Source organism: Vigna angularis, chromosome 7, assembly GCF_016808095.1.
Source record: "Vigna angularis cultivar LongXiaoDou No.4 chromosome 7, ASM1680809v1, whole genome shotgun sequence".
Classification (NCBI taxonomy): domain Eukaryota; kingdom Viridiplantae; phylum Streptophyta; class Magnoliopsida; order Fabales; family Fabaceae; genus Vigna; species Vigna angularis.
This window is the reverse complement of record NC_068976.1, coordinates 7171349-7189309: the sequence shown is the minus strand read 5'-3', so window position 1 is coordinate 7189309 and position 17961 is coordinate 7171349. Positions and strand designations below refer to the sequence as shown.

Here is a 17961-nt window from a genome sequence, read left to right as displayed (position 1 = left end):
TTATTTACCTTGATAATCAGCTAAATGAACGAACGCTCAATGCAAAACCGAACACCAAACAGAACGAGCGTTCAGTATAAGACTGAACAGCAATTAGGACGAGCGTTCGGTATGAGACCGAACACCAATTTTGAACGAACGTTCGGTGTAAGACCGAACCCCATATTGAACGAACGTTCGGTGTAAGACCGAACTGCAATATGGACGAACGCTCCCATTAAAACCGAGCACACAAAAGGGCGAACGCTCATTTCAAACAGAGCATCATTTGGACGAACGCTAATTGATGCGAACGTTAGGTGTGAGACCGAACGTTAATAACCTTAAATAATAGATTTTACGAACGGAAATAGACTATTTCAAACATACCAGATACAACAAAGCTTGGCCGAACGCTCAACAAGGCAGTGGAATATGAGGACGCTCGTCCTCTACCAGGAATCATTCCAAATGAACGAATCTCATTCCAAAGACCGTTCAGTACGAACGTAAAAATCATAGGGGAAGTTCTTATTCAATATTCATTTACATTTCCAGTTCATTCTTCATTATGCAAAATCTCATAGTTTCATACGTTCATATCATCATTAACTTTCATATTTCATACGACCCATATTATGTAAATTCATATTTCTCACTTCACCTAAAATAACGTACATACATACATATCAATCACAGCAAATATCATGCAAATTCATTTATCTCACTTCACCCAAAATAACGAACGTTCATGTACTCCAGTTATATCAAAAATCATGCATTTTACTCAATCAAATAACGAACGTCCATACAATAAAATCACAGTAACATCATGCATTATACTCATACAGTTAACAACGAACGTTCAAACGAAGCACACAACATGAATTAAATCAAATAAGCTTCCCTTACTTGGAAAATGACCGAACGCTCACAGACGCACACAGACGCTTCTCCACTCAAAATCCACTAGCCAACGCTCGTTAATCCACTATACGAGCGAACCCCAAAAACCAAAATTAGAACTACTCCTACTTAAAGAGAATAACGAACGTACAACTCAAAACTGAGTTTTCATGCACAGAGAACGGACGTCAGAATGAAGGGAGGGCTTACCAGCTTCACTAGCCGAACGTTCTCCCTGGAAGCTCTTGTCGCCGAGCGTCCTGCAGCAGTGCCGGAGTACTAGAATGGAGGGGGGTGAATGTTGGTATCTTAGAGAGAGAAAGAGGTTCAGGTGTAGAGAGAAGGAGGAGAGAATTTGAGATTTCAGAAATGTAGAAGAGAGGTCCGTGCAGGGGAAGTGGGGAATAAGTTCAGAATCTCTGATTAGTTTCCCACTTCCGCCGAACGCTCATCTACTCTGGCAGCCACTTTCCAGCTCGGCAGATCGCACTTCACCAGCCCACTCCGGACGGTCGACCACTGCACTGTTGCCACGTGTTTTCCACTATCGCCGACGCACGTTCAGTCTGGCCGACACACTGTTCTCCACTACCGGACGTCCACTATGCGATCGCCACGTGTAATCCACCACTTCGAGCGCACGTTCACAGTCTGGCAGTCGGTGCTCCACTGACGCTGCTGACTCACCCGGACGCGCGGCAGCTGGCGTCCGTCAGTGGATGTCGGGCACTGTTGTCGGCCATGTTCACTGCTGAGGTGGCGCGCTCTCCAGCCGCCACGTGGCCGCCACGTGGACGCACGTTTTTCGAGGCCTGACATTCCTCCCAACTACAAAAATTTTCGTCCTCGAAAATTAGGACTGAGTCTCTAATAGATGGGGATACAAATCCTTCATAGCACCTTCCACCTCCCAAGTAGAGTCGCCTGTCTTCTCGTTCCAGACGACTTTCACCAATCTGACTGCTTTCCTCTTGTAGTACTTGGTGTTGCTATCTTTAATGCGTACCGACTGCATCTCCAGTGTACGATCTTGACGAAGACGAATATCTTCTAACTCCAAGATGTGAGAAGGGTCGGCTACGTACTTCCAGAGTTGAGAAACATGAAAGACTGGATGAAGATTACATAGTTGAGGCGGTAAAGATAACTCGTACGCGACTGGCCCGATCTTCCTCTAGATCTGATAAGGTTCGATGAACTTGGGAGACAACTTCTTGGGTCGAACAGCTCTTCCAACTCCCGTGGTCGGATGCAGTCTAAGGAAAACATGACTTCTTGTATCGAACTCCGAGGGTCTTCTCCTCTTGTCAGCGTAAGATTTCTGTCGACTCCTGGACGTCTTCAACCTTTCTTGAATCAACTTTACCTTCTCGGTCGTCTGCTGAATGAGCTCTGGTCCTGTTAATACCTTTTTCCCCTTCCAGAAATCAACACAAAGGCGTTTGGCACTTCATTAGGAATTACGTCAAAGAATTCATCCGCGACCGATCGTCCTCCACTCAGTTTACTGAACGATCACTCGCGACTCAAACCTTCAAATCGTTCGTCCGAATGCGTCATGATCAGAAACCAACTGACGCCCTCCACGATGTCTTCCTTTAGTTGACTGAGCATCACGGATACTCTACCTCATACTTGTCCGGGAATACTAATTCCCTTAAGGGGAGCCAGACTAGATTCACCTTATAACTACGTCCTTCACTCTCGATAGGACATTTGAAGCATACTGTAGACACCCTAACCTCACCAGCCGCTGTGGTTGATACTACCAAGTCGAACTGCATCTCGCGTTCGACTATACCCAATTCCCCAACGCACGCCTTCGAAATGAAGGAGTGTGTCGCCCCCGAATCATACAACACACAACAAGGCTTTCCAAAATAATAAACAGATACTGGTGACGAACGTACCTGAACTGGCAGCTTCGGCGCCCGTGATCGCATACACTCTACCAACAGCCTGCGTTCGTTCACCCCTTCCTTGTTGCATTCTCCCAGCATTTGGCGGTGTCATTGCCGCACGTCTGTCCATATAACACTCGCTTTCCCAGTGACCACTTCTTCTACAGCGGTTGCAATACTTCCCTCCAGTTAACTGAGGACAGACTGACTTGAAATGGGGTCCTCCACATTGAAAACATTTGACCGTCCCTCGTTGCCCAGACTGTCCGGCAACAACCAAAGCTTGAGACCCACTTGAATTCGGTGGCTGTACTGGACGAGCGTAAGGTACCCTATTTCGGTTCAAATTTGGCTTGGACATGACCAATCCCTTAGCTGCTTGCTGCTGTTTCTTTTGTTGCTTTGCTTCGGCCACATTCTTTTCCAATACCTTGGCCCTCTCAACCATTGCAGGAAAAGACCTAATGCATAGGCTGGATAGCAGCACCTTCAGATTACTCCTCAGCCCGTTCTCGAATTTCCTACACTGCCATTCTTCACTGGTAGCTATAGTGTTGAAACGGACCAGATGCTTGAACTTGCTGGTGTACTCAGAAACGGTCATGTCACCTTGTACCAACTGGAGAAATTTCACTTCCTTGGCGTAACGAACGCTATCAGGGAAATACTCCTCATAAAACTTAGCCTTGAAGACTTCCCAGGAAATGGGACTGTGAGAGTCCGTCAGCAACATCTTTGCGCTTGACCACCAATGACTGGCCTCTCCAGTCAACAGATACTCAGTGAACGCCAACCTGTTTTCGTCCGGACATCTCTTAGCATGGTAGATCTGCTCCATGTCACGCAGCCACTGGTCTGCCTCGTCAGGAAGGCATTTCCCATCAAATTTCGCTGGACGATGCTGCAGAAAGTTTTCCAAACTCCACTCAGCCTGATGAGTAGTGTTTGAAGCAGATGCTCCTGGCGTACCCCTAGTAGCTGCAAGAATCTCCATCAGCTGCCTCTGAGTCATTTCAGAAGTAGCGCGAGCAGCTTCGAGATTTTGTGAATTAGTCGCGTTTTGCTGCATCAGAACAGCATTCTGCTCTTGTAGCCTTTCGATCACCGATTCCAACAATCTAGCGTTGTTGGGCACATCATGTTCATTGGTCTGTGGTGGAGGAGGAGGAAGTCTAGGTGCCATTGATTCTCTGGAACGGAGAAAGGAACGAACGTTAGTCCTGTTGAAAGAGTCGAAAATAACTCATTGAACGCAATTTAAGCACACAGCAAAAACACAGTGTACTCATAACCTACAGTGTCCTTAAGAGGACAAAACTGCTCTGATACCACTAATGTTACATCCCAAAAATACAGTCAGAACTATAAATTCAGAAAAATCACATTTAATAATAATTCAGTACAGTTTTTCACTAAAAACAAAATTTGAAACGAACGGACGCTCAAGGACGAACGTCCTTGAGTACAGTATTACAACTTTAAAGAAACGAACGACGACAAGCCTCGCGTCTTACAACAAGAGTTACTATTGAAAACCGAACGTACAAGAAACCTGACCGAACAGTTTACATAGGACAATTACCGAACGGTCGATTATTAAAAGAAAACGAGTAGTAGGTCGAACGACCACTCACACCAACAACTAATAGCCGAGCGTCTCACTGCTCGGTCTTCACTTCAACTTCTACCAGATTCTCTTCGTTCAGCGCCTCTTCCAAACGCTCGTCTCTCTCTGCTCACATCCACACGGATGATCATTGCAATGACAAGACGGACGTACAAAACGAGACAACACAAGGAAAAACGAAAGGGTAAGCTTATGTAATTTAACTCATGCATCAACATACAAATTTAGGTAAACAATTCAACATACATGCATATTTCAACGCACTCATTCATCACATATCAATATACTGTAAAGTAAGTACTAATTAAACTCAACACGACTGACTGTCCGGACTGTATAAATTCCCGTGTAGCTACGACGATCGTGCACCCGGGTGGTGTGGTAACTGGCATTCTGATCAGCTGCCACCCGAGGTTAGTCCGTTCCGTCCAAATTACTGTTATGTGACGGTTCCGTCCAAATTACTGTTATGTGACGGGGACCTCCTGCCATTCCCATGCATGACATACCCCATCTATGTGAGGACGAGTAGTCACGGAATATCAGGATCGAATCGCCTGCTAAGTCTGTCCACGGTCATACTTTACAACTTTCAACTTTCATCCATGAGTCGTTCCTGCCTGGAACGCTCGTTCAACATTCATAACTTTACTTTCATCTCATATACTGTTCATCATTCACTTTTCATCATGTATTCATATTTTCATTTCATCTCATATACTGTTCATCATTCACTATTCATAATTCACTAGTCATCATTCCATAATCATTTTCATCATTCATAAGGAAGCCATTAAAAACGAACGTTCTGTCCCCAATAAGACCGAGGACGAACGCTGTGAGCCGAGACCCAAAAAGACGCTCGTTCAAATCAGAGTACGAACGGCAGCATTTCAATGACGTTCGCGAATGGCTGAATAATATACTGTTCATAGGACGAACGCGAATGGCTATTCGGACGAACGTTATTTACCTTGATAATCAGCTAAATGAACGAACGCTCAATGCAAAACCGAACACCAAACAGAACGAGCGTTCAGTATAAGACTGAACAGCAATTAGGACGAGCGTTCGGTATGAGACCGAACACCAATTTTGAACGAACGTTCGGTGTAAGACCGAACCCCATATTGAACGAACGTTCGGTGTAAGACCGAACTGCAATATGGACGAACGCTCCCATTAAAACCGAGCACACAAAAGGGCGAACGCTCATTTCAAACAGAGCATCATTTGGACGAACGCTAATTGATGCGAACGTTAGGTGTGAGACCGAACGTTAATAACCTTAAATAATAGATTTTACGAACGGAAATAGACTATTTCAAACATACCAGATACAACAAAGCTTGGCCGAACGCTCAACAAGGCAGTGGAATATGAGGACGCTCGTCCTCTACCAGGGATCATTCCAAATGAACGAATCCCATTCCAAAGACCGTTCAGTACGAACGTAAAAATCATAGGGGAAGTTCTTATTCAATATTCATTTACATTTCCAGTTCATTCTTCATTATGCAAAATCTCATAGTTTCATACGTTCATATCATCATTAACTTTCATATTTCATACGACCCATATTATGTAAATTCATATTTCTCACTTCACCTAAAATAACGTACGTACATACATATCAATCACAGCAAATATCATGCAAATTCATTTATCTCACTTCACCCAAAATAACGAACGTTCATGTACTCCAGTTATATCAAAAATCATGCATTTTACTCAATCAAATAACGAACGTCCATACATTAAAATCACAGTAACATCATGCATTATACTCATACAGTTAACAACGAACGTTCAAACGAAGCACACAACATGAATTAAATCAAATAAGCTTCCCTTACTTGGAAAATGACCGAACGCTCACAGACGCACACAGACGCTTCTCCACTCAAAATCCACTAGCCAACGCTCGTTAATCCACTATACGAGCGAACCCCAAAAACCAAAATTAGAACTACTCCTACTTAAAGAGAATAACGAACGTACAACTCAAAACTGAGTTTTCATGCACAGAGAACGGACGTCAGAATGAAGGGAGGGCTTACCAGCTTCACTAGCCGAACGTTCTCCCTGGAAGCTCTTGTCGCCGAGCGTCCTGCAGCAGTGCCGGAGTACTAGAATGGAGGGGGGTGAATGTTGGTATCTTAGAGAGAGAAAGAGGTTCAGGTGTAGAGAGAAGGAGGAGAGAATTTGAGATTTCAGAAATGTAGAAGAGAGGTCCGTGCAGGGGAAGTGGGGAATAAGTTCAGAATCTCTGATTAGTTTCCCACTTCCGCCGAACGCTCATCTACTCTGGCAGCCACTTTCCAGCTCGGCAGATCGCACTTCACCAGCCCACTCCGGACGATCGACCACTGCACTGTTGCCACGTGTTTTCCACTATCGCCGACGCACGTTCAGTCTGGCCGACACACTGTTCTCCACTACCGGACGTCCACTATGCGATCGCCACGTGTAATCCACCACTTCGAGCGCACGTTCACAGTCTGGCAGTCGGTGCTCCACTGACGCTGCTGACTCACCCGGACGCGCGGCAGCTGGCGTCCGTCAGTGGATGTCGGGCACTGTTGTCGGCCATGTTCACTGCTGAGGTGGCGCGCTCTCCAGCCGCCACGTGGCCGCCACGTGGACGCACGTTTTTCGAGGCCTGACAACTATACTCAAATTTAATCATTTGTACTAATCTAAAAATTTATTTCACCCTAATCTTTGTAAATTAAATTTTGTTAAATTACTCTTAATCAAATGAATTTATAGTTACTGGCTTCCAATATTTCACTTTAAGGATACATCAACTACTTAATTAATAATCTTAATCAAATATAAGAACTAAGAATTGATTAAACACTAACATCAATTTCCCAATTAAGTATTTTTGTTATAAATATTATCGAATTTAAAGATATATAAACTCACTACAAGACATGTGATGTCATTCCCAATAAAAAAAAAGTTAAAAACAGTAAATTTGAAGATTTTCTTTATATATTATTTATCTATTCGTTTTCACCTAATACGATACTATAATTATTTATAAAAAGAAATAGAAATATGTAAGTAATTGAAATTTGAAAAATCAATTGACGGTGGTGGAAATTCAAAGCTAAGTTGTAATATCATGTTTTCTGTTCCCTAAAGCATGCTCCATGGCAAGGAAATGTGAGGTCAAACAGTGAAATGAGTCTGAAATGAAAGAAGAAAGAATCCATATAAGCCAACCACACGATACCAAAATTATTCCATCACGTGTTTTCCACGTGAAGACAAAGATGGCATGTCGGCTGCAAATTTTTTCTATTTTCTAGTTTTTCTCTTTCTTTACATTTCATACGTATTTGCATGTGATTGGTTCCCCGATTAGATTTTACCCGATCATTTTTCCCTCTTTTGTAATTTTTTTCCCCAAATTTCTAAGCTGTTCTATCTTATCTGTAAAAAAACAAAAATATTTCAAACCAACATGCTTTTTAAGAATTATAAACAATTTAATTAAGTTTTAAATTTCTCTTAAATTCATATAGTTTTATTTGAGCTTTTTTTTCATAAGTATTTAATTATATTTTTTAGTACCTAAAAACTGTTGATTAAATTATGATTTTGGTGCATATATTTTACAAAATTATTAATTTACTTTTTTATTTTCCATTCATATAAGTTTGGTCCTTATTATTTTTAACGGAATTTTAATATTTAATCTTTAACATTTACATTGTGCATTTTATTTTTTTCCAATTTCATATATCTTGTTCAAAGTAAAAAAAACACATATAATTAAATAGAAAACAGTATTATAAAACTTCATATGAGAGGATATATCCCAACAAGAAAACATGAAGGATCCATTTATACTTGGAAGCTCCACACAAACTTCTTTCAATTTGGTCTAACCATAAATTTGAAAAAAAAAAAGCATGGAGTCAATTTTAACATGGAAGAAATTCATACTTACAAAAAAACAATTAAAGTCAAGTATAAGTTGAAATCGTATTTTTAATATAAATAGATAAAATATAAAAGAAAAAAAACCCATAAAACTATATTTAATTTTGGATTAAAAATAATGTATGTTTATTTATAATTTATTAATGCGAAATTTATCTTAGTCTTTTTTGAGAAAAAAATCAATATGCATGTCATAGTCTTATTTTACAAGGATGTTACTTCACATATATGTGTAACGTCCCAAAAATATAGCATAAAACTATATACAGGGGTCATAATTTAATAATATAATAAAACAGTTACTGGAAATAAAGTTAATCTTACCGTTATTACATAATAAACACAAAATTTAAAATTTTTCAAAAGTCTTGCACTATTCCAAAACTATGTACCTAACCGACTAGTTTATACACCACCATTAACAAGATTAAATAGTAAATTACTATTAAACGGTTGGTCTTTCTTCTTCCTCCAAAGCTTCCTCCACCGAGCACTCCTCTACCTCTGCTCACACCCAAAGGTGATCATTGCAAGAGAAAAATCGAACAGAAATATGGACCAAAATAGGAAATAAGGGTAAGCTAATATAATTTAATTGTATACACATACATAATTTCAAACAGGTCCAAACAATACAAGACCGAACGCTATAGCATGTCAAAATCGAATACAAGCAAACATATACATACCGAACACTCAAGTAGTTATGACCGAACACTATACTCATGCATAGACCAAACACCTGACTTGACCATCCGGATTGTATGAATGTGTAGCTACAGGTGTTTCTGCACTTGTGGTGGTGAAATAGCAAGACACCCATCAAGCTACCCCACAAGGTAAGTCTGGTGAATATTACCTTGATACCTTGAGGTTAAAGGACCTCCTGTCATTCTCACACATGAGTTACTCCTCTCTACTTGAGAATGAGTAATCATAGAATATCAGGATAAACACCAGCTTAGCACGATATCCACATTCATACTTTACAATTCAATAACTATCCACGAGACATTCCGCCTTGGAATTCTCTTCCACAGTACTTAAAACATAATCCTCAACATTTAACATATAATGTCATTCAACAATCATATCATCACTCATAAAACCGAGAACTCTGTGAACGTTGGAGACTGAACGTTGGAGACTGAACGGTTTCTCACTACCTAAAGGATAGGACCGAACGGTTCATAATAGATAGAACAGAAGAATTAACCGAACACTATTAAAAATCGATCACTAGAAGATACCAAACGTTAACACTAGCATCAATGCTAGTATAAGACCGAGCGCTAACACTAGCATAACTACTAGTATAAGACCGAGCGCTAACACTAACATAAATGCTAGTATAAACCCGAACACTAACTCTAGCATAACTGCTAGTATAAGACTGAACGCTTGACCAAGAACGAGCGCTAGTACAAGACAGAGAACTACCACCTAAGACAAACGGTCGTGAACGGGTAAGATTAAAGATACCGAACCCAATTCATGACCAAGTACCTGAACATGACCGAGCAATCAACAGCGAACGCTCAATTATCTGCCTAATTTTGCAGAACTTCTGCAGAATTATGAACAAGCTAGATTTTACCAAAACTAAACAATTTACCTAACTTCTAATCCTCCAAACATGAATCATATACACCTTTACACCTATCCAAGGTTACCTAAAATCTTTCTAACACCAATCTAAAAGATCTCTTAACAGATTTCGCATAGATTATGCAGAATCAATAACCCAATGACCAAAAATCCATTTTCCTACTATTTACATGTTTTAAGACAACTTAAAGGTTCTAACAATTCTAAATAAACTTTCCCAGACGTACCTTACCACCCAATTTCACTCCTAACCTCAAACTTTCATTTTCCCTTATTCACTTCTTAAAAAAAATAGCACAGACCGAACGCTTTTCTGCAGAAAACCCAACCAGTTCACAGGTTTCAGCCATACACAGAACTTCAAACACAATTCAATCAAACATCCACTTATTCATACATGCAAACGTCCAAACAGAAATTCCAAACACAGAAAAACATAATTAAATTACTAGATTCCCTTACCTCGAATGAACCAGACAAATTCTACACTTCCACAGTCTTGCCTAACCTGCACGTAACTTCTAAAGCAGCCTACAAATTTCTGATCGGTGAAAAGGAACCAACCAAAGCATCAAAGACAGAAAACATATTCAGAGGAGTAGTTGATGAACACATGCAAGCTGAACAGTGCTTGCATGTAACAAAACAGAAAATGTAGGAACCTCAAAGGACGAAGGAATTGAACTTACCAACTCCAAAACAACAACTTGATCGGTGAAAAGAGAAGTTCTTGACACCAGGAAGGCTCAGGAACAACCTGATTGATGATCAGATGAAGAAAAAGTGAGAATTTCTAGAGAGAATTTGTAGAGAGAATGAGGAGAAAAGAGAATTCAGAAATTTGGAAAGAAGAAGTGCATGCAAAGAATAAACGAGATTTTAAATTTTTTGCTTATATACTACCACCAAAACCGTGCGGTCCAATCAGTTGCATACACCTGGTTTTCACTTTCTCTGAATTTCTCGATCCTTACAATGTGTATATTCATAATTATTTTCATGAGTCACTGTTATTTTAGATTATGAATAAAAACAAATTAATTATTAATGAATAATAAACTTTTTTTTAATAAACCAATTCACAATTTTCTTAAAATAGTAAGCAAAATGTATCTGAATTGGTCGTTGAAAACAACAAAGATTAATTGCTATTTGATTTTCCAATGAGTGTATTCTCTTTTGATTTTCATTCCTAATGAGAAAAAAGAGAAAGAAGCAGAAAAAATTGTATGTATCATGACCCATATTGATGTAATCTTTGTTGGGTTTTCAATATTTATAATTTGACTCCTCAAGAAATTAAAATATTTTTTATGATTTCTACGTAATAAATCTTTCATGACATATATATTAACCATAATTTAATTAATTATATCACTTATTTATATATATATATATATATATATATAATATAATATATAATATGTCAATGGTCGAGTCGGATATGAATAATGTCTACTTACTACTTAACTCGCAAAAAAATAAATTCATTCACTATCTGCACAAATATTTATTTAAAAAATACTTGTACGTATTTTAAAATCCAAAAATACTTTTGGATACCGATAAATATTTAAAAAACTATATTTTATAAATTTTTAAATAAAATTTAAAAAAATATATAATATAAATTAAATTAAATATAAATTAAAATTTAATTTTAGTTGAATTTGTGTTAGTGTTGGTTTTTAAGCTAATATACATGTTTTGAATTGTTCTGCATTTAAATATTTAATTTTATAATGTATATATGTTTTAAACTGTATTTTATTTATTTTTATTCATATTTTAAAATTTAACATATATCATATGTTTAAAATTTTTATTTATTGTTATTATTATTTGAAAATTCAATTTAAAAATCTTTCAAAATATATATTCTTATGTTAATAGATTCTTTATAAACTAAAACGGTAAAAACTGTTTGGTATAAAGATACAGTAAAATAAATAAATAAACTTTAACGAGTTAAAGAAAAGCAGAGGCTGTATGTAGTGATTAATAAGTTTGTATTTTAAAGAAGATATTTTCTCACGAATTTTCAGTGAATTTAAACATATCACTGCCTAATGTGTCAATACCAGATTAAAACGGGACAAATTTGTTTACTAGTTATTTTTTTAAAGTAAAAATTTAAATAAAAATAATTTAAAATTAATTTTTATGTTTTATATTACTTGTAAATATGTAATAATATTATAACTTAAATAATTATACTTGTAAATTAAATTTTAATCATTAATTATAGTGGAATACTATAATATATAAACATAATAATTATTTTAATTTATTTAATTAGAATGGTTAATTAATTAATTAAAAAATTTGAAAATTTTATATAATTAAACATGTTTTTAATATATGTAATAATTTTAAAAAAGATAAAATAAATAACAAATTAAAAAAATGACTGCTAACTCATTCTTTAATGAATGGATAAAAATTTATAACTTCTTTATTAAGTTAGACTAGCTAAGTCTGACATTTTTATGGATGAATGACATATTAGAACAAAAACATGGTTAATAATATAAAGGATTGTGAGATTAGTATGACTATAAATTATAATTAATATGGTCAGACGAGTTATTATATAAAAGTTTCCTGAAAGCATAAAAAGAAATTAAAACAAATTATATAAAAATTTTCTGAAAGCATGAAAAGAAATTAAAAGTAGGATAAAATTGGAGTATAAATAAAGTTACTTTTTTTGTTAAAGAGTGAGTAGTCTCTTCAAAGGCTTGTTATTTATGAAAATAATGCGTGGTAGACAAATTTGAGTGGGCATCAACTCAAGCAGTGTGTTCAATTATTTTAGTAAGATATGTTACAATCGTGCGTGCAAGCGTGACAGAGAGAAAATGTTTCTATTCGCCAATTGTCTTAAAAAACTTTTACAATATTTATTTAGGATGATGTGGAGGAGATAAATTAAGGATTTAATAAATTAAAATTTCACTAAATCTTATATTACTGCATCGAAAAATACACGAGAATCCTTTAATAACATTTTTTTAATTTCAATAAGAAATTTTTCTGTTTTTTATTTTATTTCTTAACTAATATTAAATACTTTTAATAAAGTTATTAAGCTCTGTTGACTTGATGTGCCAGCTTTAGAACGATTTGATCCATTTAGTCTATCATCTATATGCGTTTGTGTAGGGTTGAATTGTAAACTTATAGAGAAAGCAGTTTTATAAAATTAATAATATATCTTAAAAACCAAAAAGAAATTATTATAATAAAGTATTTAAAAACTGTTTTGTTATATATATCAAATTATTGTATTTAAAATTAAAATTAATTTTATTAATATGACTTATGCAGTAAAAATAGTAATATTATTTAAATTTTTAAAATATATTTTATTTTTTACTATTGAAAAGCAGATCAAAATGATATAAAGTTAGGTCAAAAAACGATTAACTTATTTAAAATACTCTCAGACAAACCCAGTACAAATTCATTTAATTTATTAAATGTTTCGAGTCGAATTGAAGTGGTTGACGCGGAGTCAAACTGAATCAATTCTAATTGATTGCTCTATTAATTAGTTTATCTAGAAATTAATTAAGAATTAAAATTTTGACTTATAATATGCTAAATAAAGAAGAGTTGGACATTAAGACAAAACACGATAACCATCATTAGTTATAGTTTAGGAAACTTCACTTAATGCAAAGTACAAAAAACCTGCCCTAAAATATTGGCTTCTTGGTGAACGTGGCTGTACCTCATTATATGTTTTCCACTATTGACATTATTCCTTTTGAATCTCAAACTCAAAACTATTTTTAGAAATTTTATTGCAAACACTTGTATTCATATAACTATCATGGAGTTTTTGTGGATCTTTAGAAACAATGTTTGGAGTTTTTGTCATGAATTGAAAATACCTTCTCACTTTCTTCACTGGAAAATTGTTGTTATATTTTAGAATTTTAATTTAACAATTTTTTATGTTATGTAACTATTATATTTTAGGTTTAATAGCCTATTTGGTTTCCACTTTCGTTACCTAATCTCAATTTAGTTCTTACTTTTAAAAGTGTTTGGAATATATTTATAGTTAGTAAAATTTGCGTCTAATTTGTCTCTTCCGTTAAGTATCATCAAACGGAGTTAATTCATTAATAATGTGGCACCAGTTATGTAATATAATATATGATTTATTAAACGGAGTTAATTCACTAATCCGTTAAGATTTTTATTTTTATATAATATAATCTATGATCGTCAGTTTAGGATCGGACGGTTTACACAGTAAAAAACAATCATTTAATCATCTAAAAACAAGTCGGTTAGATTCTGTGAACTGAGCAGTTATCTTTAAACAACAATTAAGATTGATGATGATTAACTTAAACCAAAACACGATTATTACTAGTTGGGTCGTGATGAGATTGGTGTTAATATAAAACCCATTTTGAAATCTATAAATACATACGTGAGATAATGAGATAGGTTAGTTGAATTTATTAGCTATTCATGACTTAATTTATCACATATTTGTTAACTTTAATATTAAAGTATCTTTGACATATACCCTATCCACTTGAATTGAATAAAGTAAAGAAAAAATGGTAGCACGTACCAACAGATGGATACATATGATATGAAAGACTTATAACTTAAATTCCATAACAAATCATATTGTTAAATTTTTTTATTTTTATTTAATATAAAACTTAGATTCGTATTTGAATTTTTGAATAAAATTGGACTAAAGAAAAATGATAAGCTGATAAAGAAAAGGGAGCGATCCATAGAATGATAATTTTTTTACTTACTCGTGAAAGTAATATATGATAAAGTGGAAAGTAGGGAGCTTTAAGTAATTAAAGAAAGAGGAAGCTTTTGGGGACAAAGAGTTGTTGAACCTATGATTTAACCACCACACACTTTAGCACGATCGATTGGTTAGGATTTTGATCTCTCCACTTAGTCACAGACAGATGAATGCTAACACTTTCCTCTCCTTAAAGAGCTTAAACACATAACCAAATTCTGTTCAACATAAAATCAAAATAATGGTCCACAATTTTCCTGCTTCTCTTTGTTTCTTGTGTGCACCACTCTTCAATGAGGCTCCTTCTCTGCAATCATTATGATTTATTATATTTTCACTTTGGCACCTTCTCAATTGTTATTTATTTCTTTACTCACAAAATTAAACATGCTCTTCTTGTATATTTGGCAATCTCAGAGTCTCAAGTAAAAGTCCATTCGCATCTGGGCTAAGCATGAGCAGTGAAAATCATCATTACTTTTACCATCAGAACCTGCAAATCCATCGCAGAACCACGTTTCTGCCAATGCTATGTGCAAGGCCATCATCCATGAAAGATGTCAGTCTTCCACAGTGGAGAGACCAAGCAGGATCCTTTTCCAATGACCCTTTGTCCCCAAGAATTGGTTGCATGGGTCAGGTCAAGAGGCACAACAAAATACTTGGACTTCTCACAACCAAAACTACCACCACCACCAACATCAACATCATTTCCCCCTCTGTTAACTATGCCAAGCTTAAAAAGCTCTTTTCTGCCAAAAACTTAGCCACCACCACCACCACTAGGCCAAGAGGAACAGAAAACAGTGGGAATGTGCCCAGAAGCCACAACAAGCATATGTGTAAGAGAAATGAGAATGTTGTTCCCATAAGAATTGAAAACATGGATCTTCCTCTACCTGTGATCAAGAGAGTGCAGAAGCCAGAGGAAGAGAGGCAAGTGGATACTCTTTGGAAAAGAAGGTCTGGTGGGGCTGCATTGAAAACCTTACAACTTCAACAGATTCATCGTTCCAGACATCATCCTCAGCTTACAAGTGTTTGATGAGTCATCGGATATGCCAGATGCAAAATTCTTCTGTTTTTTCCTTTTCTCTTTGAATTTTTACATTGGATATAATCTAAATGGCATGTTTTTAGTTTCCGTGCTGTTTGATTTCCTGGTGTATCTCACATGGAGTTGGTTCAGAATATCCTAGTTATGTTGTATATATATATATATATATATATATATATATATATATATATATATATATATATATCATCATGAATAGATCAGATCATAGATCTAGCTTTGCTGTGTGTTCCAATATTAACCAAAAGAACCTACAATGGAAGTTTCTGTGTAAAAGTTGCAGGATCTGTGCCAGAAAACACCATGAATAACTTAACATGATGCAGATAATTGATCACATTACCAGCATCAGTGTTTCACAAAGGAAAGCCCTTATTCATTAATGAGTTATTATGATCATAAAAGTTAACAACATTTAGTGGTAAGAATATTATTTAATGTAATTATTGAAGATCCTAACTATGCTATAAATAAGAAAGTTTATAATATATAAAGGAATAAAAACTTTATTATATAAATGGTATTGTATGATTAAGTTAGATGTAAAGTCAGCAATTTATGGTAATATTCTCAACAATGTTGTACAGTAAAACATGAAATTCAGGAAGTCATGGATTTGAATTTTCAATTCTGATTCTGAAGCTTATGCTGGAGCAATGCAAATCACAGTACAAAACTTATATCACTGGATGCACGACCAGCAGTTCCCACTGCATAATGCTAAAAACATTAGCTTATTGCCATGAAAATATATGGAAAATCGTGTTCTGTTGGATCAATTTTATTGATGAGAGTAAAACATCAAGAATTTTTTTTTAAATTAGACTATTTTACTATTTAAGTACAATTTACAAAATTCTAATTATATTTTTTCTAATTTTGCAAATTGTGAGAATTCTGTTATTACTAAGTAATTTATTTATTTTAATTATTAACTTTAAGTTAAACAACTAATAACTTCTCCAAATAATTATCTAATTTGACTTTGAATTTAAAATTATATTTTTGAATTTTATACCTTTTGTATTTTAAAATTTTTGTAAATATCTATTAAGAATTTTTATATATTTCTATATTTTAATTTTCCAAATTTTTTTATAAATAAAAAATTTCTTAAAACAATTTGTACCTTGTTAATATTTTCTTTAAATAATTTCTTTATAAATAAACCTAAATGTTTTACATTCATATCACTAATTTTTAACTTTACGTTAAATCTTTTTTCAAATATTTCCACTTACAATCATGTTATTATTTAATTTTTATTTATAACTTATTACACACACAAAAATTATTACATAAACTATTTTAACCAAATAAATATACATTTATCAAAATTAATTTTACAAAAACACAACCATAAAAAGAATATTTTATTATGATAATTTTTCTATTACTATAATTATAATATATTAAATTATCATATTTATTATAATCATTTTTCAAAAAAGTTTATTTCTAGTTAATTTATATATATTAAATTGAATATATTTCTTAAATTTATATTCACGTGAGTTTATAAAAGAAATATAAATTTTTAATAAATTAATTTATTATAAATAAATATACAAATTTATAAAACTAAAAAAAAAATGTTGCTAAGAATTCATTCCTTAAAAAACAGAATTTCAACATCAAACAACTTACAAAATCAGAAAAAATTAGATGAGAATTTAGTTTTTATAGAAAAATATTTTATAGTTTTTTAATAATCTTTTCAAGTTAATAAAATTCAAAAGTGGTTAAAAAAAATTCTAAGATACCACCATTTATTTCAGAATATATATGCTATTTAAAAAAAATATGTACACCATGTTACAGAAAAATAGCTAATTTTCCCTTTTATAGTTACAACTTACAACAACTAACGCCTTCATTCCATCCCTCCAGCAGTTTAATAAAATGGAATACAAATAAAAAGAATCAAATGCACTTACAGGTTTAAATCAGTTTAAATAAGCATGAACAAAGGCTTAAGAATAAAATAAAATCTTTCTTTAAATCATCTAATTTTAATATTAACAGACAGATAATGCAAATAAAGAATTTAAGACCTATCTGTTTTAGATCAATCATTTCTATCAAATTTTCTTCTCACTATTATTAAGGCTTAATC

General features: G+C 34.4%; 1 protein-coding gene across 1 annotated transcript; it reads left to right on the top strand.

The window, feature by feature from the left end:
* Positions 1 to 14891: 14891 nt before the first annotated feature.
* LOC108320988 (uncharacterized) lies at positions 14892 to 15914 on the top strand. The gene has a single exon (XM_017552595.2). The coding sequence runs from the start codon at positions 15225 to 15227 to the stop codon at positions 15813 to 15815; it is 591 nt and encodes a 196-aa protein (XP_017408084.1). The 5' UTR covers positions 14892 to 15224; the 3' UTR covers positions 15816 to 15914.
* The last annotated feature ends 2047 nt before the right edge of the window (positions 15915 to 17961 follow it).

Bases quoted from the DNA above. Each gene is read 5' to 3' on its own strand.
- LOC108320988 (XM_017552595.2), top strand. From the start codon at position 15,225: ATGAGCAGTGAAAATCATCATTACTTTTACCATCAGAACCTGCAAATC.